Raw genomic sequence first — 26,121 nt, 5'->3', positions numbered from 1 at the left:
CATTTCTATTGTAGAATTGCAGAAAAGTTAGTGTAATAGATAACCGAGAGGAGGGTGGAAAATAAAGGTTTTTAAAAATCTTTTATCCAATGCATGTGCCGAACTTAAGGCTCTGACATGACATCATATGCCATACAGTTGGACATGTTGCCCATTGATTCCCATTGTAAAATAAAAAGTATACCGTACAGAGTATGTGTTTATTCCCTTGATCACCTGTATTAAAAGTACGATCCCATTTCATTAAAATATATATCCATCTATCTTATCATGTAATTCTATGCATTGTGTAGAAACTAAAGTGTTGTTCATTCTGATATTGCTATTTCTTGAACAGAATATGAGGACTAGAGAAGAGACGAAAAGCCAATCATACAGACAGACCAATAGCATAACAATTGGGCACGATCATGTGGTTGAGTTGGAGTCATATTTTCCACTTCTAGTTATTCATAGATCTTGATAATTGTGGCTTTTACAATGGAGTCATAAACTGTACTTAAAACCCCCAAATGTGAGTCAGTGAACCCCAATACCCCACTTCTTCCATGACACATTCACAGTGTAAGGTTTGAGGTGGTGGCTTTCAACTGTTAAAACTAGCAAATAGTGACCTTTCATGGTCTCATTTTCTATTTTGACAGTATTTGCGTTTTTATATAAAAACAGAATATTTTACCATTTTTAGAAAACTTTACCAAAGTAGCAACAAAATAATTAAGTGTAGCCTGAATAAATAAGACCAGTCCTTGTTCTCAGATCAGCCTAAAAGCATTACCTCAATGGGGTCTGAAAGATTTCCTTACGTAGCAAAAAAATAACACATTTGCCTAAATGCATTTTAAAAATAGAAGTAAAAATGGCTAATTATTCTTTAGGAAAACTTTAAACACTGGGCAATTTTTCATGTGAATCTAAATAACAGTTACTGTCCGAAATTTCAGATTAATGTGCTCCCTTGGTAGGCAGAGCTTTTTAATTTATAACTTCTCCTGCTGTGCTGGTAATGGGATGTATACATATTTACGCAGTGTTTGATGGCATTAATAATATACTCTATTGGAACAGGGTTCTAAAATAGTCTCCAGATAAAACAAGAGTAAACTTTTTATTCTGTTTCCCAGTATCTGTGAGATTTAGGAGTAGCAAATCTTGGCAAGTCCTTATTTCCTGCTACTGTTTGTTGATGGACTTTGCTATACATAATAGCAGCCTGTGGTGGTCTCTCAGGAGATGGGTAGCTGGCCATAGACAGGACAGTCCTCCCACCCCAGAGTTTTGTATTGTTGGAAAGCTGGTTATTAATGAGCCGCTCAATGCCAACACAAGCTCTTCCCATTGTTGCACATTTGGTAGTGGCATGTCACTACATGTATTTTCTTGTAATGCTATGATCACCGTTTTCAGTAAGTGACAACCAAGATAATATGCTCATATCTAAAATAACACTTGTATAAATTTCCATCAGTTGGAGATAATAGGCTTTGTATCACAGATATAATGCAGTAATCATGTATTGTTGCCTTTTCTAGGTTGCATCCTTGATTATAAAGTGGATATGTCTGTCATACATATACAAAGACCCAATCACCCTAATGGTATTTTTTTTTACTTGTAGGTATTTATCTTGTCTTGAATTATTTCTAGCTTTCGCATTCGTTTTTTTTTCCTGTGTTCAGTGAATTTTACATTGCTGCTAGTTTCTTAATTAAACCTTTCCCAAAGAACTGGTACATTAGAATTGGAGTGTCTGCATTTATTTGTTGCTGTTCTTTTTGTACCTCCTGCAGGTAGGGCTATGATCTACCATCTGATGTGGGTGGCTTAAGCCTTTATGGTTCAAAATATTTTTATTAAGGTTACAAATCCAATGAAGCATAAGCTTACAACGCAGTATTGCCTTTTACAGAGTTCATCGAACCAAGCTATTCCATTCAAGTAACATAGTCAGAGCAGTTGACATATTGGATTTCTTGTAGTTCTCCACATGAGTCTCCTGCTGCAACTTGCCGCTTAGGACACCAGATTAAGCTGCCATAGTGAAAATATGGAGTTGGGTTAAGCCTTTAAAAAGGTATTTTTGCTCTAATTCCTAATCAGGACGTACTCAGACATGTCAGTTGAGGTGCGGTTAAAAACTGCACCTAAAAACTGCATCTGTTTTAACAGTGATTGCCACGGTTTACAGAGTGGTTGCGGTAAAACATTACAACCGCAGCAAAAGCAGCATCAAGTTGCAGCAAAATCACATACAGCTTTTTGGATACAGTTTCTGATGTGGGTTTAACTGCACTTCAACATCCCATCCGGTATACACCCTCACCCACATGATGGTCCTAACTGCAAATCTCACATCCAAGAGCTCAAGTGCGTAGTTGGCAGCAGATTTGCATTGCATTGGTATATTTAGTTGGGGGGGGGGGGTGTAAGGCACACTATCGGATGTGTGAATATGGCCTCAAACCAGATATTGTTTTTTAGATGTGGTTTTTATTATGGTGTTAACTGCACCCTAAGGCCGGCTGTGCACGGGCGATGCGGTATGCCGCCTGGGAGCAGGGGCCGCCGCCAAATCTCCACCGGTCAGTCCTATCTAATAGATAGGCTGATCGCAAAGAATCGGGGCAATTCACAGCATGCTGCAAATTGCCCGCCGTGAGCGGAGAATCGCAGTGATTCTCCGCTCGTGGACAGGTGCCAGCGCTTTCCATAGCAATGCTATGGGAAGCGTCGGCCGGCGTGATTCGCTGGCAGTTTACCGCCGGCTAAATCACTGCCGTGGACAGGGGGCCTAACTGTCCCGCCTAAGTACTCCCTTTCGAGCCCCCCACAAGCATTGCATCAAATTGCTTGGCAAGTCGCTTGAAGTTTTCTAATGAGACTGATGATACCACTGTGTGTGTTTTATTAGTAAATTATATTCATGTAATACAGTAAATTACTAGCGTGCAGTAGATCTACTAACATTATATTCTTAAAGGGGTTTTTACTGGACTACGGCTTTTTCTGACGTTGTATCACTCAAGTGAAACTGCTTTAATGACTACTCATTTACGCCCTCTCAAGCTGTGGTATGCCCAAACAGACTTGCATAGTCACAATAAAGAAATAAGAAGTCATGAATTGTAGGAACTGCATTTCTCTCTTTTGTAGGTCGTCCTTTGGCAATAAACTCAAAACCTTGTCAACAAAATTGTGTTACATCCAACTACCGATTTTCTATAGCCTGAAGGGTTTGTGGGAAGTAAGGATTGAAAACTATTTCTTTCCTACGTTCAGTCAGAAGAGATTGGCTTGAGTTTGGTATGATGAAAACTTTTTTGTGGTTCACGAAAAGCGTAGTCAGTTTGTATCTACAACACATTGACCATATTTCTAATGAACAACTAAACTGTGTAAACCTTTTTCTCCAGTGCCATTTAGATTGCCTATGCAGAGTAACAAATATCACACTTAAAAGGTCCTCGCTTCATATGAATATAAATTGGCTATTTTTTCATAAATTACCTCATTAGCCTTACTTTTTTATCTTGATTTTTTTAATATAATATACGTTGCCATCCGGTTCCAGGGCATTTCAGGTCAGGACATCAGATTGAATATATCATAATTACAAGTCAAGAGCATGCATTTATGCAGATAATTAATGCTTTACTTCCTACATATAAATGAGGTGTGGGCAATGAAACATCCCCATGGATGAAGCGTGTCAAACGCTCTGCAATAGTCTGAGACGTGTTTGGTAGCTTCGTAGAAGTACAAGCCGAGAACTAAAGTGCTTTAAGTGTCACTAAATTGTAGAGGATGTTAAAAAGACAGAAAATAGTTTAAAGGTAATGTGTCGTCAGAGAATAACTTACTGTATGAATAAAGGTTTTATGTTAAATATAGTTTTAACAAATTTTTAGTGCATTTTTTTAACATTTTCGATTACATGATGTATATTAAAACAAATCTAAAATGCAGTTTTAACACATTTTCGTAGAGAAAACTTTTCAGCAGTCTTCTCATTATCATTACAGGCTGCATCCAACAAGCAGTAATCCGCTTCAATGCTTGATATAAAGTTTTGTGCAAAAAAGTGTGCCCATCATGCCCATCCATAATACCCAATATACAAGTTCGGAGATTAAGACCAATATCAACAAGATATGTTTTATTCTTTATCTCTAGTACCCCATCCCAAAATTCACACAATTCTACACAATCCCAGACCATGTACATTAAATCTTCACCATTCATATTACATTTTGGGCAATCTAAAGTTAATCTTAATACCCATATTAAACCAATTTAATGGAGTACGAAAAGCTCTATGCACTAAATATAATTTGCAATACTCATAACTTTCAGATAGAGAAATCATTGGATTTATACGCAACACTGCAGCCCATTTATCATCGCTGATTTGGCATAAATCTTTCTTCCTGGACTGTAAGCAAAGATACTGATTGGGCATGGGCAGCAAATGCATGTTTTACTTCAAGAAACTGGAAAAAAGGAGCTATGGGCAACATCATAAAGCTCCCTAAATTTTTCAGGGCTATAAAAAACATCCCCAGAATGTACCTCTTCTAAGAAAATTACTCCCCCCCCCCCCCCCCCCATCTCCCACGGTGATAACCTCTCCAACCTTAAAAAAACTGTGACAATTTGGGGTTTCTCCAAAGAGGGGTGTATATAGTAAATCAGTTTAGTTGTAAACTCTGCTTAAATTCATTCGATAATTTAATCAGTAATTTTGGATATAATTAGTTCTCCTCCTCTCACCCCTTTTTCACATACCCTTATAGGGGGGCTACAATCTGTCGTTTTAGAAACCAATCTGCCATTCAACCCCTCCCATTTCTTTTTTCCCAACCCTTCAAATGTTGCAATTGAGATGCCAAAAAATATATCCAAACATTTCGAATTGCACTTTATGGTAAATTCAGCATTTTATTCTATGGTCCATGGACTGTATGAATGTTCAGACACTGTAATATGAGAGTCTTTGGCAAGCACTGGAAATGGACATCTTGAAGTAGCAGGCAGTGAAGTGCGATGTGTACCATATCCCTCACATTCTTTGTTACATAGAAGGGTGTCTATAGTTTTGACAAAAATTAAGATGTAACAGTGTTACAGATAATGCATATCTCATACATCAAATGGAAAACATCAAGGTCTGTGTCAATAATGGGGCTGGACGTTCATAATATATCTTCACCATTGAGGAAAAAGAAATGACCTGACAAAGGCTCATATCTTAGTCTTATAAATACAAAAAAAACAACCTGTGTGAACGTAAAATGATCAGGACAGATTTCATCCAGTCAAACTTATCCGGCTCAGCTTCTCTTTACTCCGCTAATTGATCATACATGCAGGCAAACAATTGGATTTCTGCATTGATTATTAATAAAAAGGTGGTCTGATATTATCTAAGTCTCAATTATAGATAAAACACAATCTAAACTAACAACACCCAAGCAGTTGTACCAATCATCTCCTTTATTGAGCTCAATGAGTAATCCTCCACAGTGGGTGGAGAAGAAAATAACTTCTTCAAGAGGTAATTGGCAGAAGGTGTCTCAGTTAAAGAGATAAGATTGGAAGTATGGGTCTAACGTGTGATTTGTCCATTTAAAAAGTTGCACAAATCCTGGTTACTGGCAAATCTGTTTTTGTGAAGAAAGAATGGCGAACCGTGTCTCCATGGAAACAGCTTTCATAATACTGCAAGCGTGTTTTAGAGACGCATAAAGTTAGAAAAGGCTACAACGGCATTTCTAAATCCCTGGGTGCAGATCATTCCATGGGTTGTACAAATTAAGGCTTTGTCGCACTACCGTTTGATGGTTCCACGGTTCTGCTCATCCTAGAAGCCTAACAGCAAATACATAATACCGGATTCGTATAGCCACATTGACTTTATTGGGTTGTCTTTGGTGCCGTTATGCATTTTGGGATTTTCACGGACGACAAGACGTTTTCTATGGACAGATGAGACCAAAGTGGAAACTTTTCATCACAAGTGGACAATGCTATGCTTGGATGAAAAATAACAATGCACACCAAAGTCTCATCACAATTGTGAAGTATGGTGGAGCCAGCATCATGGCTTGGGGCTGCTCTGCTGTCTCACAGTCTGGGCTCCTTGTGATCATTGAGGGAACACTGAATTCTAAGACATATTAAAACATTATCCATGAGAATGTAAGGACAGCAGTCCATAATCTCAAGCTGAAGAGATAATTTGGTGATGAAACAAGACAATGACCCAAAATGAATCGGCGAAAGAATGGTTGAAAAGATTTGCGTTTTGGAATGGCCAAGTCTGTGTCCCGACCTTATCGAAATATGACATGACTGTGAGGGCTATGCATGCAAGGCATCCAATGAATATTAACAGAATCCCTTGCAGCAAAGAATGGTCCAGAATTCCACCTGTACATTGTGCAGATCTTATTTGCAGCTATAGCAAGCATTTGCTGGAGGTGATTGCTGCTATAGGGGAAATCTACAGGTTATCACATATAAGGGACTCACTTATGTTTTCATTTTCTGCCTGCACTGTGGATGATACTTAAAGGGGTTTTGTCATTAAAAATAAATTATCTAAACTTACCTATTCCTTCCCTGTCTGTCTCCTTATCACATCTCCTCCTGGTTGAGCTTCTCCAGTGCCCCAGGTCAGCTCACTGCAGGCTGGGACCAGCTGGTTATGAAGGCTGCTTTATCCCAAACTCCTTCCTGCTGGGTCAGTGAAGGTCACATCCCTGTGCTGTAGCTTCACTGCCTAGGAAGGAAATTGTAATCTATTTCAGAGACAGCTCGCATGAGCAATCTCTGAAGAAGATAGGCAGTCCTCCTGCTGGCCTGTGAGCTGTGACATAACGTACATTGGCAGACTGCCAACCTAATGTACGTAACCTCACAGGAAGGAACAGAATCAGGCAGCTGGAGGTGAAGTGACCCCCTGGACTGCAGGAGACAGGAGAACATGGGGGAGGTGAAGATCTGGTAAGTAGACTGACCAGGGAGGAATAGATAAGTATAGCATTTTTCTTTTTTAGTGACAGAACCCCTTTAACCCTTTCCAATCCACTGTCTGACGTCTAAAGACATTATGATTTAAGGCTGTACAGCTCCGATGTTGGAAGACGTCCGTCGGGGTTCTCTTACTGTAGATTGCCAGCCTCTCTGCTGCCGGAGCCTATCCAATGTGTCACCTCATGCAGTACTGGCTTTATCCAGCATATAACGCCATTGTATACCAGCAGAAAAAGAGTAAGCCCCCTAGGAAAACCAGGATACAAATTAGTTTGGAAAGGGTTAATGCTCTCAATTAAGACATTACAAGTGCATGGGTGGTGGTAGTTTAGTTGGATTGTTATCCAAGTCATAATTATGGAGAAAAAAATACAATCGCACCACATTTTATCAATAGTCAGTGCAGAAATGTATGTCCTTCCAAAGGGTTCACTTTCTTCTCCATTGTTCATTTGAGTAGTACAGTTGAAAGGAAAACAAAGTTTTTCTTTCTACTCCACTGTTAGGTTAAGGACACACATTGTGGCAAATACCATACTTATATCAACCATATAGCAATCGGCTCGGTTTTTAAATTGATGCTAATAGCCGTGGGATTTCACAGGTTCATTTGGCAGTCTATTTGAAACTTATTTGCATCCGCCATTAGGCGTGTCCTTATCCTTGGGCGGTACCCGGTGATCCAGTCCTCAATGGAAATGGAAAGCATAGGCCATTGGTTAATCTGCCACCCCTTAAAAGTAGCTCTTGTATTCTCCTGGGGGTGTCTAGTCTGTTGTGCCCCTCATAATATTAGGAGCCCTGGGCATTTGCAAAGTGTCCCAACTTCACAATCGGCCCTGGTAAAACACACGAGCTGAATATTCTTTTTTAGGTAATTAGCAGAAAATGGCCACAGTGTGGGCCGCATATTAGAATGCGAGCAGTGTATAGAATTACAGCTGTTTAAAAGAAGCTATTACAAATAGGAAATCCATTACACTTGTGAGAATAAGCCTGAAACTGATGCAGCCAAATGAATAAGCTTACAGGTTTGAGATTAATAAATGCAGATTTGCTGCTACATTAGACAATAATATGTGCTCTGAATGTGGTGCGCTGGATGGTGTGAACCTTACGCCTTACTCTTGGATTTGTTTCGTAGGTCTCAGAGAAGTCATATCTTGCTTGCATCTGTTTTTGTGCTACATCAAATTGTGCTCTATATAGAAATGTGCAGCCTGTAATCATAAAGCGTTAGTATGATTTGAAATAATTAGCATTATACGGCTTTTGTATACTGAATATGAAGTTGCTATTTCATGCATTCTGCAAAACCAAAAATTCTGCCCATTCTGGGAAGAGTGACAACATTTGGAAAGTCACATTCCTGGCAGCGGCAGTTGGAGTGATTAATATAAACGCATTGACTATTCATTGTGTTGTGTGTCATAGAATGTCGCTTGGCTTGCTTCTCGGTGTCTCTTCGCTTTTATTTGTCATTTTTACCTTTAATCGAAGTCCTTTTTTTTTTCTTGTTGCAGGGATTTATGTCTTGACAGTTCAGTTTAATGATTCAGACAGCTTGTTGTTCTGTATGTCAGACCTCCATACAGACGATTACTATTAAAAAACATTATGGAAAAGTCATCAATTAGTGGGATTTAAGGCATCTGTTCATGTTTTTTTTATATTTATATGCTTTTGTAATTTGTAACAAATTGACTTTTGATTCTATTGATTTTTCAGATTTGACTGTCTAGTATACTATTATTTCTCATTATTTAACATGCCAAAGGATCTGAGACCTCAAAAAAGTAGATACAGTATGAGGGAGTTTTTGGTGGGATTCGCACAGTATAGAGCTGCATTGGCTTACTCTGATGTGGCAGGGATAAGACTGACTCACCAGAGAATTTTTGGGTGGGCCCAGACTCTGACACAGTAATTACTAGCTACAGAAGAAGAACATATTTGAAGTGGATTTGGGGCTAGTTACTTGCTTTTAGGGACACATGTATTGAAGTTGATTGGCAAGCAGAATAGATTGAAGAGACATGATGTATATATGATATCTGCATAGTCCAGGGTCCATAGTTATGCTAGTCTGTCAAATGTCACGTGACTTTTTCTTTAACATAATAGTGACTCCGCCATGTTAAAGAATAGGAAAAAATTCACAGAAAAAAACTTCCTCTTCTAAGTACTTTATTTTCAATTTTTATAGAACAAGTAGGGGGAGGAGAGGGGCCTGAAAAAGTAAGGGCTGGGGATTAGGTGGTTAGGGAAAAAAAGAACTCTGCTGACTGAAGCAAGAGAGTCCAAAGTTTACAGTAAGTTCATAGTAAGTCTATAAAGTACATAATACACATGATGGGGAAAAAAGAATATTTTCCTGTCAAAAGTACTATTGTCTTGTCAAGAAGAGAAGATTACAGGTGAATTCAGGCCACAGGCAGACATAGTAATGGGTAAATCAGCTCTAAAGCAGGTACTGGCCTCAGAGCAGTGCTGTAAATTGCAGACAAAGTTAATGTCCCAGAAGTATCACTGTTCTGACCTTCTTACGCACCAGATGGCTCAGCCTCATCTTCTATGTGTTTAGACAGACCATTTAAACACTTAACATATTTTAATGCTTCATTTCTATTTTCTTTTTTTTTCTCCATTTAGAACTTAACGAATTGCTGGTGGACTCCTCAATTAACCAAAAGGCTTTCATGTCTCAAAGTGATAACGATGCAATAAGAGCTGTATCCGTAGTTGAAAGCGCTGAACAGCTGCAGAAAGACCCTGCAAAAACAATGGCTACAGGTAAGAAATCAAGCTGCTGTTCACTGTTATGTTAATGTATAGATGAGTGTGTATGAGACCCAGCGATTGAAGAGAGTCCAGATTGCTGATCTCCTGGGTCCTAGTGTGAAAGCTATAATACCTAAACACCAGTGATGTCATATACTGTGTCAAATTCTATAGCATCTGGCTACAATGTAACAATAAAGTATACATCCTGTTCTAGTATCATTAGCATTAATGGTACCTGCATTGTCAACTTATTTCCCTGCCATTCTCTGTTGTCTGGGTGTCGGAGAGTCATCCATCCATAAGTGGTGTTCCCATGAAACAATGGTTCATTGAAAGGATAGCTTCTGTAGTACAGCATGCCACTTCTTTTTTTTGAACTTGTGGAATTAATGGTATCAATGACATAATCTCGGACTCACACGGATGTACAGTATGGATTAATAGCTTTCTATGAATGCTGACCGATGCCCTAAAGTGCATTGCATGCAACCTTATAACATGCTGCCCTTTTTTGCATGGTGACTCCACTGTACATTTTTATGTGGCATTAATGGGAACCAGTCATCAACTGTAAGCACCACAAACTAAGTTATATTGCTTATAGTTTATGTGATGTGGAGTCTGGAAGCCTGTCTTCATACTCACCCGGTCCTCCGTTTCTGCAGTGTCCTCCATCCAAGTCAGCGAGCACCCTGACTCTTTTCACAAGGCTGTGCACACTCCAATAGAGATGGTAGTATGCACATGTACAGCATTCTGAAGAGGGTCATATTAACTGTGCGCACACTGACTTTGTTGGGGAACACCGCAAGAACGAGGGACCGGGTTAGTAAGAGGCACTGCTCTCTGGACTGCCCGTCCCCTAAACTGCAAGCACTGTAACTCAGTTTATGGTGGTTATAGTTGATGACTGATTCCCTTTAAGATGTAGGTAGAGACAATGATGTCATGAAAAACAGCTTTTTTAAGGAATACCCAACTGCCTGTAAACATGTAGTACAAAGTCACACTGACTTCTACATTCTACGGCCGATTGGGGTGGATGAGGTGTTTCCCACCATCTCAGGATAGCTATATTTTAACCAGTGTGAAGCCACATATCGAAATGCATGAGAAAACACATGCACTAGTGTGGAACTTGTATCTCAAGGTTGTTTTTCCCAAGATGCATTTCTTTTGTAGTGACTTGCTTGACTGTGATCTGAGCCCCTCTACATTTGTTCCATCAGATGCGTGTGAAGTTTGACATCATTGCTACTGATCACTGCTTGCTTTTTCCACCTACAAAGTTGTCTTTTCCTTTTTGCCTTCAAAAGAGCACTTGAAAGGCTAACATAAGGATATTTCTGTGTCGGATGTGTTGACGGGCAAAGTCAACTCTTCTTAATAATCAGTATGTAACACATTTGGATATTCCGTAAAGGACATAATTCTCTTTTGTTCGCACCCCTTGTTATACACCATTTGCATCCACTTTTATCAATACCTGACTTTAAAGGCATATTAGCACATCTACAGCTTTTTTTATGAAAAATATTAAATCCAGCAGGCCAAAGTTACATCTTTTACATTAAAATCCCATGAAAGTCTGAATAAAAGCAAATATAAGCCATTGAATGTTTGCTATTTGTTTGTCAACCAAATGGAACTTCACAAGGCCAGACTAATGGAATCTTCCCGAAGAGATGACAAATGTAGTTGATGCTTTTTTGCTTATATAACTGGTATTTAGTTCTGTCCTTGTATCACCAAATAATGGCATTTTGTGTGATTCAAGCACATAGATCACAATGTGATCATATGGAGTAGTCACGTTGTTGTCTGTAGGAGACAGATCTTTGCTTACTGTTAGAGCCAGGCAGCCAATGCTGGGATCAGCTGGGGAGCTAACAAGTGTGAGAGCAAAACAATGTCAGATGGAATGAAGAATCGGGCTTGTTGGATCTCATCATGTCCGATCCTTTGTTTCTTCTGAGAAGATAAGTGCAGCCAGGGCCTACTCTAGCAGCTTCAACCCAGGGCTCTGTCTTTGTTGATGATGCCCCCTAATGGTCAGGTGATAGGTTTAATCTAGTTTAGACTCTATTACTGCATGTCATAGCTATTGGATTGGCACTTTTTTTTGCTTATGATTCTTCTGTGCATATTCTTTGCACTTGTATGGATCTTTGGTCATGAATTGTTTTTTATCATCTACTGCAAAGGTATTGTGTAGTATACAAATAATCTTCACTTTACACATCAAATACACTTTATTCATATATGTTGTGTGTGCCTTCCGTTATACACCATGGCTTGCACCTTATTTTAAGTAATTCTGCTATATGTTTTTTTTTTTAATGTCAGTGTTCTTAAAAAGTGTTCTTCCTTAATAAAGTTTTGTTTGTACAATATTTTGAAGTCTGTTCATCCTGTACTGTCATTTTTCTCACTGATGCTTTGGCACAGGATTTGAATCTCTGCTCTTTATTTAGCAGTGCCCACCAGCTTTTCTTTGTTGGCTCTCTTTTTGTCAAACTCTGCCACACACCAATATACATAGCCACTATTAAAGTCAAATTCTGTAGTAGGAAACTCTAGCACACTTAAAGGGAATACATTAGGAAAAAATGGGCAACATTTTAAAAGATATTTTCTTATAATCGTTTTCATTATCTGCATCTTAACCCTTTCCAATCCACTGTCTGGCATCTTCCTACATTCTGATTGAAGCTTGTACAGCTCCAATGTCAGAAGACGTCCGACAGGGTATTCTTACTGTCTATTGCCAGCCACTCTGTTGTCAGAGCCTCTCTGGCGCGCACACACACTGGCTTTAGCCAGCAGATCACACCATTGTATAACAGCAAAAAGAGAAAGCCTTTCAGGAAACCCTGAATCCAAAATTGGATTGGAAAGGGTTAAAATAAGTGAAATCTTGCACTTTTTACACTGGAGAGTGAGCCTTGTAATACACTGACCTTTCTGGTCCCGTAGAGAAAATTTATCAGTAGTTATCTCACTAACATCACAGGCAGGATTACACTGACAGGTAAAGGTGCTTTCACACCTGCACTGGGGATTCCACTTTCTTCTGTATTCGGGGAACAGTTCAATCTCTGAACAGAACCGAACAGTGCTGGGTGGACCTCATTGACTATAATGGGGCCCGCAAGCTTTCGCCCAGCTGCTCGGCTTTTGAATGGAGAAAAAAGCACTGCATGTAGCACTTTTCTTTACGGTATTTCCAGTCGTGTTTTTGTTGGAAACTGTTCCGATGCAGATATGAAACCACCCTTGTATCTATCTATCTATAATATATATATATATATATATATATATATATATATATATATATATATATATATATATATATATATATATATATATATAAATATAAATAAATAAAACAAGGTCTATTATTTACAATAAATGATGGTCACTGCTCCCCCTTCCAACACAATGACCTCTACAGAGGTCACAGAGCATGCCCACAACACTCTCCAATGAGAATCAATGAACATTCCCTATCACTTGTTTCCTATGGTCCACGAAGTTGCTATAAAGCATATCTCTAAATGCTGTTAATATAGCAGACTAGTAGTACCGGCAAGGTTACTGGCTTCACAATCAGAAAATATTTTAAAAAGCTACTCAGAAAAAATATAAATGGATGATTTACAAGAAATTGAGTATCTAAATAGTAAAAAGAAAAATTTGGTGACACTTTGATCTGAAACAAGCCTACATTTCAGCCAGAAAGCATCACACCATCACAAACCATTGGAATTGAATGAAAATGCTAGATAAATTCACTAAATTCAGGGGTTCTCCCAACTTATAAAGTTGTTCCCTATCCACAGGATAGATGATAGCTTCGTGATTGTGAGTCTGCCCACTGGGAGGTCCAGTGATCCTGAGAATGCGGGTCCCCAAATGAATAGAGCAGAGGTCCATTCATTTCAATGGGAGAAAAAGAGATTGTCATTCATGTGGGGACATTCAGGACTCCCTTGGTTGTGAGTGGTTGGCATTTTAGCAGTCAGACCCCAACCGATTATAAAGTTATTCCGTATTCTATGGGTAGCTGATAACGTAACTTGGCACAACTCCTTTAAAGTCTAAGACCTGCAGTTCTATCAAACTTAGTTGAAGAGTTTTGCTCTCAAATCAGTCCGTTTCCTATAAGACTTTTGTTCTGTCACCTTTGCTGAAAGATTATTTAGCCGTATCTAATTTCTCCCATCTTGACTACTGCAGCAATCCTCCTCATATCCTCCCATCTAACACTCTTGCACTCTACCACTCTTTGCTGCCTGGTATATACACTTTTCCCCTCCTACACTGCCTCAGTCCTTTGCCAGTCCCTGTCTGACCACCCTCTGCCATCAAATTAATTTAAAAATACAAACAATGGCATAAAAGACTGTTCACAGCCTGTCACCTCCATGCATTTCTCCCAATATCTTCCCCCACACAGTCTTTGGACCTTGCAAGACCTCTTTCTTTGCTAGCCTCGTCTACTCCTTACATCGCCATCTCTAAGATTTCTCTCATGCATCCCCCATACTTTTGCACTTGTTGCCCTGTTACACACCAGAATCTGTCCTAACATCAAAACCTTAAAAAGCAACTGGAAAACCCACGGCTTCAGAAAAGTTAATGTACAATAACCTTGTATCCACTGCAGGAATGTACCAGCGGCTTATAACTATTCCCTCTCCCTTGTAGATTATAAACACTTGCGAGCCTGACCTGTCTCCTTCTGTGCACTCCGTCCATTTAGTGAGCTCATTATTGTTTTCCTTCTGTTCCTCATACATTCACATGTATTTGTTGTGCTTTAATCCTCTCTGTATTTCATTTGTTCTGCTCCCTAGAAGTTGGAAGGTTATTCCCATCTTATAAAGCAAACACAGATTGCTAGGATATGCCATCACTTTATGTTCGGTGGGGTTTTCAACTCCAGGATCCATACTGATCTTACAAATGAAGTGGCTGCAGCGCTGATGTAGCAATGCTTCCCTTTTTAAGGTTCCTCTACCCGGTGATCCTCCTAGAGATCCGACTGTACTGCAGTTGGTCCTGTTAACCTGAATGGGGCCATGCTGCCATTGCTTGCACAGCTGGATTGCTTTAGCAGTGATGTGCAATGAAACGGTGAAAAGAAAAACTGCGTTACACCACCGCTACAGCCCCTTCATCAGTGGCAGTACTAGACGTAGAACCCTCACTGAGCCTAAAGTCATGGCATAAGCTAGCACTTTATAAGATGGAAAAAACCTTTAATTTCACTATAAAATAAATAAATATGCTTCTGGGATAGATAGATGACACCAATATACCTACCCAAATAATGCCCATAGTCCTCAGAGCAAATGTGCATGCAGTGACTATGTATAGATTGTAAGCGCTTGCGAGCAGGGCCCTTACTTCTATTATTCAGTTTGGTTATTGGTTGTATACTGTATGTAATGTCTGATGTGTTCTACATATGGACCCTCTGATTTGAAAAGTGCTGCGAAATATATTGGCATGTTATAAGTTCCTTTTATTATTGCATGCCTTTTTCTAGTACTTTTACATGACTAGAGTTACTTTTCATCTCTGTAACTGTGTGGTTTTTTTTGGAGGGAGATACTTTTTATCATGTCCATTTTTCCTATTAAACCTTGTTAATCCTGTTACTGCTCACACCTGACTTGTATAGCACTTCGCTCATGCAAACGATATAAATAATCTCAGCAGCGTGCACAATAACGGAAAAAACCTGTAAAGCCAGTGCACATGAAACGCAACATTTGCCAAAATAGATTTCTCTATAGTCTCTCGAGTGCCAGTTATGTGTTTTGTGTCTTGTCTCTCTGTCTGCAGCAGCTGATGCTCTGGGAAGTATAGCCATCGATGCAACACACCTCACCATGTCGGTTACGGACCCAACGGCTTGGGCTACTGCTATGAATAATCTGGGGATGGTCCCTGTAGGACTTGCTGGCCAGCAGCTAGTTTCAGGTAAGAGTCCTTGTTTGCAGATTGATTGTTCTAATCAAGTCCAAACATAAGTGGATCAGACTCTACAAAGTGACATTTTATTTATTTCTACTTTTCCTTCTCTGCGCTTGGATACTATATGATAATAAATGGCATCCGCTGTAATGCAGCCCAGTGAGTCAGCCACAATTCTTCAGGGCACAGTGTTATGAAAAACAATCTGTATCCCCAGACTTGTTGAGAGGGAAGGCACTCGGCTGCTGAGCAGGGAGGATATGGGGAAGGTGATTAGCCTTTTATAGTCACATTTCTATGCATGCTGGCAGAAGAAAAACACGGCCATTGGCTGAAACCTCCTGCCAGGAGCTGGAGCATTGAGCTCTGGATGCTGGCGTGGAAGCACATACAGATAACAAGGGATTAAAGTAAAGCCCACGCCTTGCACTGAGAAACGCACATTATTCTCTTAATTAACAATCATTTGGCGCTTCTCCGCTATACATGTTGACTATTTTGATATTATTTGTACAATTATTGTTCGGAGATGATTTTTTTTTTTTTCCCCGTTTCTGGAACATATATTGTGACAGAACACTCTACAAAACTTAACAAGAGGATTGTGTTTCACGCTGTATATTCATTAGGTGACTTGCTACAGCGACTTCCAAATTAAGTTCTGTCTCCAGGGAAGAAATGTACTGAGCTTCAGTAAACAATCTCTCGGCCGTTCACACTCTGTATACGTATCTTTTATGTGCATAGGATAAATGTTTATAAACATGGATAGACGGAATGCATTTTACGGTAGGCGGGTTTGCTGGGAAGCACGCTGGGTTACATTTTAATATTTCAATAGTAAATAGAGGATACAGCATTGTTTCATCAATATTTAAAGGCAGACCCTGACCTTTTTGCCCATGCATAATTTCCTTCTGTCTGGAGAGTGTATAATAAGGTCATGCTCATTGCTTTCTCACAGTAATGTTTTCTCCACTGTAATGATCACAAGACTGAACAGCTTCACGCTGGGTAAAACTAAAACAGAGGTGCGGGCTCTTTGTAATATGCATACATATATAGATTGGTTTACTAAAGGGACTAGTAAAAGGAATAGCCGCTGAGCCGGATCTCACGACAGGTGGCAGAGCTCTGGTGCAGAAATGTTTCCTTGACTTGTGCCTAATGGCGCACACGCTGTTGGCCGCCTGCTTTCTGTAATGCAGGATATATTGTCAAACCCAATCAGCCGTGACGGGGACCTTCTACTCAGAACCACTAACGATTCCAGTACCAATTCCACAGGAGAATAGCTAGCGATAGCTTATGATAATGCCAAACATATGCACAGCAATATCAAGATTGCAGATTGATGGAATTTCTGGCCGTGCGCAGACCAGAAAAAAAAACTAAACCTTTTTATACCACTAACATATTACGCATCTACTGATTTATGGCCAAAATGGGATATCCACGCATAGTCCCTGTGAGTTTCAGAAGATAAACTTAAAGAGGATATCTGGGACCCCAGTCAGCAAACTGATTGAAGGCCCACAGCACTCATACGAGCATCGTGGCCTATTCAGTGTTAGCATGTGAGTACAATCCTGTTCATATGTAGAGCACTGTACTATTTGTAGTGGCCATTTTGAGTACTGCAGCAGTGTCCCAATGAAGTTCCAAATTAGTGCCGTGTTCCGAGTGCAAACAGGATTGTACTTGCATGTAAATGCTGAAGAGACTGCAGTGCTGGCGCAAGTACTGCGGCCCCTTCAATCAGCTGATGAGTGGGGGTTTCGGGCAGCAGTCTCCTACCGATCAAATATTGATGGACTATTCTTGGGATAGGACATCAATTTTTAAAAGTTAGATAACTCCTTTAAAATAAACTCCGTTTTTTTCTGGTTAGTGAGTGGAAAAACATGTTCTCCAGAAATATGGAAGGACAGTGAAAAATAAAAAGGGTCATCTTACCATGACGACTGCTTCTGTAACTCAGAATGCCATAATACTTGTAGCAATGTTCTGAGTATTAGGGCTCATATTTGCTGCATATGCCGGTAAAGCTCATAAACCTCACCATTATGATCTTCTCACTCGTATCTATTACATTTCGGAACAGCATTTTAAATAGATTTACTCCAATGAAAGAGAGATCCAGGAAAGATCAATTTAGGGAAACTTGCTCAAAAAGATGATATTCTCACCTCACCCAATCCCTGCGCCTCCCTTTCTGACAGTTCTCTGTCCCCTTCCTGCCCTCCACATTCTGCTGCAGCAGTGATGGCATCCCGACATGGGCACATGTGACCACTACAATTAATCACAAGCCAAAGTGAGCCAGTGATTGGCTGCAACTGCAGAATTCCTATAAAACATAACTTTTAATAGTTTTGGTAAAATAGGTAAGATAGGGGACAGACTATTAAAAGTTAAGTTTTATAGGAATTCTGCAGTGACAGTACCTTAAAGGAGTTGTCTCGCGAAAGCAAGTGGGTCTATACACTTCTGTATGGCCATATTAATGCACTTTGTAATATACATCGTGCATTAAATATGAGCCATACAGAAGTTATTCACTTACCTGCTCCGTTGCTAGCGTCCCTGTCGCCATGGTTCCGTCTAACTTCGGTGTCTTCTTGCTTTTTTAGACGCGCTTGCGCAGATGGATCTTCTCCCTTCGGCTGGTCTTGGAAGCATCGGCGTTTTGGCTCCGCCCCCTTGTACGCGTCATCTCGTAGCTCCGCCCCGCCACGTGTCGATTCCAGCCAATCAGGAGGCTGGAACCGGCACACGTCATGGGGCGGAGCTACGCGATGACGCGTACAAGGGGGCGGAGCCAAAACGCCGATGCTTCCAAGACCAGCCGAAGGGAGAAGATCCATCTGCGCAAGCGCGTCTAAAAAAGCAAGAAGACACTGAAGTTAGACGGAACCATGGCGACGGGGACGCTAGCAACGGAGCAGGTAAGTGAATAACTTCTGTATGGCTCATATTTAATGCACGATGTATATTACAAAGTGCATTAATATGGCCATACAGAAGTGTATAGACCCACTTGCTTTCGCGAGACAACCCCTTTAAGCCTAATAATTCCTCTGCCGCAGTGAAATATTTAATGATTGGCTGCAATGATCACATGTGCCTGGTGTCCTTGACATTATTGCTGCAGTGGGGGATCAGGCACTGTGGGATGGGGTGGGCATGGGGTGAGGCGAGAACATCGTCATTCATGTTTTGATGGCATTGTGAGCAGGTTTCAAAAATAGTTGTTTTTTTGTCTAGATAACCACTTTAATTGCTCATTAATGCCATATATAACAACTGTAACTCCAAAAAATATTTTAAATAGCCATTCCAATTTAAAAAATTTTTTATTCACTATGTTTCTAATGCCCCCCATATGTATAAATCGGCTAGTACCCTGTTTACCTATTCCTTTGTATCTGAAAATTTCTGGACTCCTTATCCTCAGGTGGGTCATGTGATCTCATTCCGACCATCTAGCTTTATGCTCTCACCAAGAAGTCACTTTTTCAATCAGCATATTTCCTGTGTGATATTGCATGATTTGTACAACACAGGCTCTTTACGGAGGGGAAACAGAAACTTCTTTCACGGTTACTATTGAAAATTACAGGCTCCTGTCACAGTTATAATGAAGTACACAATAGTTCATGTTCCAGACTGTATGCTTATGGCCTTTAGCTTATTTAGGAGAATAATAGTGGTTAATAATATTTACACTGTCCTCCCAGTAGACAGAGATGGTACTCCTAATTTCTAGCTGGTCATGTAATGCTGTGCTGATGCAATTCTTCCTCTATGCTAGCACAACTTAGAGAAAGAGGGGAGAAATCTCAACATCAAGATGATGTCTGATAAGTATCATACAGGAGGCTGTCATGCATGGAAGTGAGTGCGATCTACATAGGAGACGTCCACTGTGTGTGATGGACAATCAAGTAAGGGGTGCAGGGATGGAAAAATGTGTTTTCACTGAAGTGACTCTTTAAAAAGAATATCAGTTACTAAAGTAATTTGTCCATGTGAGAGTGCCTGTTGCCTAGATTGTGTGCGCCATGGAGGTTGGAACCACTTTAATGTAGTTGTTTAGCTGTCAGACAACTTCCAGCACCGCTAGGATCCATACATACCTGCTAAGTGACATATACACCATTGGCAGATGTTTCTATAGTATGACACTTAAAGGGGTTGTCCCGCGGCAGCAAGTGGGTCTATACACTTCTGTATGGCCATATTAATGCACTTTGTAATGTACATTGTGCATTAATTATGAGCCATACAGAAGTTATAAAAAGTTTTATACTTACCTGCTCCGTTGCTAGCGTCCTCGTTCCCATGGAGCCGACTAATTTTCGCCCTCCGATGGCCAAATTAGCCGCGCTTGCGCAGTCCGGGTCTTCTGCAGTCTTCTATGGGGCCGCTCGTGCAGAATGCCGGCTCCGTGTAGCTCCGCCCCGTCACGTGCCGATTCCAGCCAATCAGGAGGCTGGAATCGGCAATGGACCGCACAGAAGCCCTGCGGTCCACGGAGACAGAGGATCCCGGCGGCCATTTTCAGCAGGTGAGTATGAAGACGCCGGACCGCCGGGATTCAGGTAAGCGCTGTGCGGGTTGTTTTTTTAACCCCTGCATCAGGGTTGTCTCGCGCCAAACGGGGGGGGGGGTTAAAAAAAAAAAAAAGCCCCTTTCGGCGCGGGACATCTCCTTTAATCATTTTCCAGAACTGACTACTGCAACAGACAAACACATTAAATAGGGTTGAAAAATTGTCAGACAAAATGAAGAGTATGTATGTGACCCCCTCACTGCCACTACAGTGTCTGGCACCGCATTGTGCTCTGAGTGGGGGAAACGCTCCATCTCTTTAGTTAATAAATGGAAGGAATAGGGGAGAGGAAAGCATAAAGTGAAGTGGCTCAGAAATTGAATGTCAGAAATCACAGCTTGAACATCAGTATTGTGATTAATGCTCTTTGGGTAAAAGTCGTATTGCAGATGCAGAACTTAATCATATTCATAAGGCTGTACAATGTTTTTATAACATAAGACAGCGCAGATGAATGATGTTGATAAACATTGTATCTGAACCTCAGACACACCGTTAGCTGAAAGTGTTTCTATTACCAAAAAGTACTGTCAATTTGTATTTTTCACAGCTGATACAATCTCACACACCTTCCTGGTTGGTTGAAAAATAATAAAACTGTATTTCCTAGGAGACATTAAAGTGTCACTTTTTCTATACCATCATCTGGGTATTCTCTAGTCACATTATACTTGCTCTCATGACGTTGGTGTAATTACTTACAGGAGATTTCCAAGAATAAGCACTAAAATGACTCTATTATCAAAATATTTTGGCAATGTACCACTCAGAATGAGGGAAACGTTCTTCATTATAGCAAACCATAGCCTTTTGGTAAATGCAAACTGTAGAGAAATAGACAGACATGCATTCTTGTGTTCGTGTTGTGTGCTCTCCCTCCTCCACCCTAATTGTATATGGTAATAGATATTTGAGGCTTCCGTCATGTGTGTCTGAGGCTCTGTGCACACCAGTGGCATGTCTTCCGTAATTAACAGATCCATGACAGCTATGATGGATCTGTTGTGATCTGGACTGAAGATACTGACTTTAAGCCTATCAGGTTTCCATTTTTATTTAATACGTAGAATAGTGTAGCAGATTATGCTATGCCTGCTGTCAGAAAGCAACAGAAGGGAAGAATAGTATTAATGAAAACAAAGCCTCAGGGGGAGACCGTCATCTTGACCACTATCCATGAAATCACACCCTATCTCTTGGCCTGGTTCCCAAGGATGTGATAGAGAATTACTGTCTTACTGTATATAGGAATCTTTTCTTTCTAATTGGCTATCATTCTTATGTTTCTTATCGCATTTTTTCATGTTCTTTAACTTTTTCAGGACCATAAATAATTTAATCAACTTTTGTGGGGGGTTTAAAACCATGCGCCAAGTATGTCCCTTGGTCCCCAAAGGGTTAAAGGGAATGTATCATCAGAAAATAACCTGCTGTTTAAGTGCAGTAGTATTATCGCATAAAAAGATGACCGTCTGCAACACTGGCTTTTAACAGAGCTTTTAATGCAGATGTGGACAAAGCTTTAGGTTTGCTTCACATGGGCAAGAATCGGGCAAGATTTGGGCATTGTGAGATGCACAAATATGAACCCCATCCTTTTTAATGGGGTCATACACGTGAACGATTTTACGGGAAATATATTGCAGTATGTTCGATCTTTGTGCGTGCTCTCGCATCGCATCTCCCATTGTGGTCAATGGGGCCGACGGCAACATTGCATCATGTGCTAGGTGCAGTGGGAGATTGTGACTTCCCTGAAGTGATGCAAGGCAGCTTTGACAAAAACGCCTCACATTCATGGGGAAAATGCACATTGATGAGAGCGAAATCGGGCCTTGAAAGTTGGCCTGAAACTAATATATTTAATTGGTTTTCATTGGGGTTTTTTGTAAACTTTTACCCACAAGTTGCTTACAGGACTTGAAAAACTTCAGAAAACATGTATGTCACAAATGTTAAAAGGTTTGTCCCATTAAAAAATATTGTTTAGAGTTACATTAAACCCATAATTATAATCAATTATTGTGTTTACACTTGCATTTCTATCCCAAGACTAATATTAGAATAGCGCCATTTGCGGTTATGTCCTCTTTAGTGAATGTTCCAGGTGGTCACACATGCTCAGTGTTGCTTCTCTCTCTGCTCCACTGGGTATGAGGAGGGATCCCTAGTGGGTGAGTGGCTACTTATAAAGCTGCTGCACCTTCTCTGGTGTCAGAAGAGATGGTAAGCCATTGATAAGAGAATGAGACGGCGTTACTGTGGAGAAGCAAGACTGAGTAGGTGTGACCACCTTGGAACATGGGGAGAACACAGGTTCTCAATAGAAGCAGCAAGGGGCGCTATTCTAACATTACTGCTGCAATATGAGGATAGAAAGTTTTTTTTAAATAAGTATAAATACAAAGTCTTATGGGCTGCATTTAACTATACACAATGCTTTTATGAGACATCCCCTTGAAATGTTACAAAAAACATAAAAAGAGAAAAACGCCAATAAACACTGAAGGTGGTTACTCACGTTTTTTTGCCAGTTTTTGTGCACTTTTTTTAACCAAAAAAACAACTAGGTTGAAAAGAAATGGGAAATTTTTAAGAAACTGCCGCAAATGCCTTTTGTGTATGAAACCACTCTAAAAGATGTTTCAGCTCATGGTATTTTTTACAACCGCTTCAAAATGCTGAACTAAAAGCAGTGTGTGTGGAGGTTGACTTATTCTTGTTCTTCTTTTCTTACCCTAATGCCCAATCTTTGTCAACAACACGTCTACCAGCTGTTTTACACCGCCACGAGCAGCAGAACAGCCCTGCCTGCTGAGACTTCAAATTACTAATGCTCCCCAGCCCTTATAATTTGTATACACGTGTCTTTCTATCTACTTGCACTGTGGCGATATCTAAATTTTGCATGCTATTCCAATGTTTACACCTATGATGTCTTCAGTACATCACACTGCATTAGTTTGCCTTTTTTTTTGTTCTTAGCATATTCCTGTACAATGCAACACATCCTGTTTGAAATATTTCTCACAGTGTCTTGCCGAGCTTTAGAGCCTGGGGACATGATACAGTATTTGTATTGTGATATTCACATAGGGCTCTAGACTTCATAGACCTTCTTGCTTAAATATTATGTTCTTCCTTAGGATAACATTAACCCTCAGAGCAGAATTCTCAGGCCTGGATGTGTCAGTATATGTCTATTTTTAATAGGATATTCTGTTGATACAGTTGGAGCTGTGCATGACTTCTGGAGTATGTGAGATTATATAGATGCTTTACTATTCTTAAAAAGTTAGCACCCATACCCATAGGTTTCTCTATTCTCAGTGGCTTAAAATACTTAACCGTTATATAGTTAAGCCTATTTGTGTTATTGATTAAAGGGGTTGTGTGGTTACTAGACAATATGCCCCTTTTAGTGCCTCCTGTAGCAGAATAAATGAGCACTACTTACTTGTTGCTGTGATTCAGCGCTGCAGCCCCGCTGTGGTCCCAGTGTTTGTTGTGACGTCACCGGAAGCCCAATTAGAGGCTGCAACGTTGCTGCTCGTTCTGACCGCACCAGTCACACCTTGAGCACCATGGAGCCAGGAATGCTGGAGCATGAAGCTACAGTCTTTAATTGGTTGCGGCAGTCACCAACTTCCAGTCACAACAAATGCCGGGGCTGAAGCAATGGATCATGGCCGCAGGGAGCAGGTATGTACTGCTCTCTTCTTATTTTAGCACAGGGGTCTCTGAAAGGGGCTTGTTATCCAGTAACTGGACAACCCCTTTAATAACGTGCAGATAATTTTATATATATATATGATTTATGTACACACAGTATTTCCACACTGTGAGGTTTACATTTGTTTGTTATAGAGACTCATAGGTTTGCACAGGAGCTGAAGACACAAAACAGCAGAACATTTTTAATGGAGACTATTTGCAGAATTGCTTATATATTTATTTTGGAGGAATTAGAACAATAAAATCTAATTACTGAAGTGCATATTCCCTTCAACCTCTTAACGCCACATGGCATAAGTGTACATCCTGGCTGCGGGGTACTTAACGCAACAGGGCATACACTTATATCCTGTGCATAGCATGAGACCAGAAGAGATCCCGCGCTGTTTGGCAGCAGGAACCGGCTGTCACCGATAGCCAGCCTCCGCCTGCAACAGGAGGGGGTGCATCGGAAGTCCTACAGTGCTTTACCATAGCGATCCCCTACAGGGACATAAATAATGTAAATGATAAAAAAAAGAAAAGATAAAATTAGTATTAAAAAAAAGGGGAAAGAAAAAAACCTTTTTTGTGCTTTTCCCCCTGTTAGTATAAAAAAAAATTTAAATTAAAATATCTTGCATTGTCATATCCATAACGACTCGTACAACAAATTGAACACACTTTTTATCCTCCCCCAAAAAAAGCAACAAAAGTGATCAAAATAGCCATATGTACCCCAATACGATACCGATTAAAAACTGCAGCTCGTCACTCAGAGCTCTGTCCATGGAAGAATAAAAGTTATAGGTCTTTGAATACAGCGATTTAGAAAAACAAGTAATTTCCCCCCAAAAAAGGGTTTTATTGCGGAAAAGTGGAAAAACCTAAAAAAAAATAAATACATTTTTGGTATCGTAATCATACCATCCTGCAAAACTAAAGTATTGTATTACTTATGCTGCATGATTAACACTGTGAAAAACACACAAAAAACTGGCAGAATTGATGTGTTTTCTCTCCCTGCTATCATAAAAAAATGAATAAAATTTTTACAATACAGTGGTGCCTTGGGTTGAGTTTAATTCGTTCCGTGACGGAGCTTTTAACCCAAAACACTCTTATCTCAAAACCAGTTTCCCCATTGAAATGAATGGAAAAGCCATTAATCCATTCTGGATCGTGAAGCTCTCCCACTGATTTCAATGAGGATGGCATTGCCCCATTGATAGCAATAGTATGCCCGCATCCCTGTAGTGATTTTCGGGGAAGGGCTTTAAATATAAGCCCTTCCCTGAAATCATCCCTAGCTGCAGTAAAAAAAACCTAAAATATATACTCACCTGTCTGCCGCTGCCGGGGCTCAGGTGCATCTAGCCGCCGCTTGTTATCTCTGCACTGCTCTGAAACTTTTCAGCAGGCGGGGATTAAAAATGCAGGTAGAACAAGCGGCTAGATGCGCCTGAGCCGCGGCAGCAGTGGAAAGGTGAGTATATATTTTTTACTACAGCTAGGGATGATTTTCGGAGAAGGGCTTATATTTAAAGCCCTTCTCCGAAAATCACTGCAGGGGTTGTTGGCAGGCCATTTCTTTCAATGGGGCCAATGGCAGCAGCGGCGGCCCCATTGAGAGCAAGGCTCTTTACCCAAGTTTTTGCTCTTAAGTCTAAGCAAAGATTCAGGCAAGGGCCTGCTCTCAAGTCAAAAAGCTTGTAAGTTGAGGCACTCTTAACCCAAGGTATCACTGTATAGTTTATGTACCCAAAAATGGCACCTATAAAAAATATAGCTCACCACACAAAAAACAAGCCCTCATACAGCCATGTTGGTAAAAAACATAAAAAAAGTTATGGCTTTTGAAATGTGGAGATCAAAAATCATTGCGTCTTTAAGCCTAAAATAGGCCATGTTCTTAAGGGGTTAATTCTGGTGTGTTTTCAGCATGTTGGGTGAATCATTTGCTTGCAGGAAATGCATGTAGAGAGAAC

The 26,121-nt window shown here is 40.3% G+C and overlaps 1 protein-coding gene across 7 annotated transcripts in view; it reads left to right on the top strand.

Moving 5' to 3' along the window:
- Positions 1-26,121, top strand: part of ENOX1 (ecto-NOX disulfide-thiol exchanger 1) — a 550,861-nt gene that overhangs the window by 333,111 nt on the left and 191,629 nt on the right. For 6 of the 7 annotated variants that reach the window (XM_066581809.1, XM_066581791.1, XM_066581817.1 and 3 more), the window contains 2 exons: positions 9,688-9,828; positions 15,673-15,810. In XM_066581809.1, the coding sequence (XP_066437906.1) occupies positions 9,735-9,828; positions 15,673-15,810 (232 nt within the window). In that variant the 5' untranslated portion in view covers positions 9,688-9,734. The remainder of the gene's footprint in view (positions 1-9,687; positions 9,829-15,672; positions 15,811-26,121) is intronic. The other variant, XM_066581782.1, reaches the window with a different exon arrangement.

This window comes from Eleutherodactylus coqui, chromosome 1 (genome assembly GCF_035609145.1).
Source record: "Eleutherodactylus coqui strain aEleCoq1 chromosome 1, aEleCoq1.hap1, whole genome shotgun sequence".
Lineage (NCBI taxonomy): Eukaryota > Metazoa > Chordata > Amphibia > Anura > Eleutherodactylidae > Eleutherodactylus > Eleutherodactylus coqui.
The sequence above is the reverse complement of the archived record's forward strand: the minus strand, read 5'-3'. Positions and strand labels throughout refer to the sequence as shown.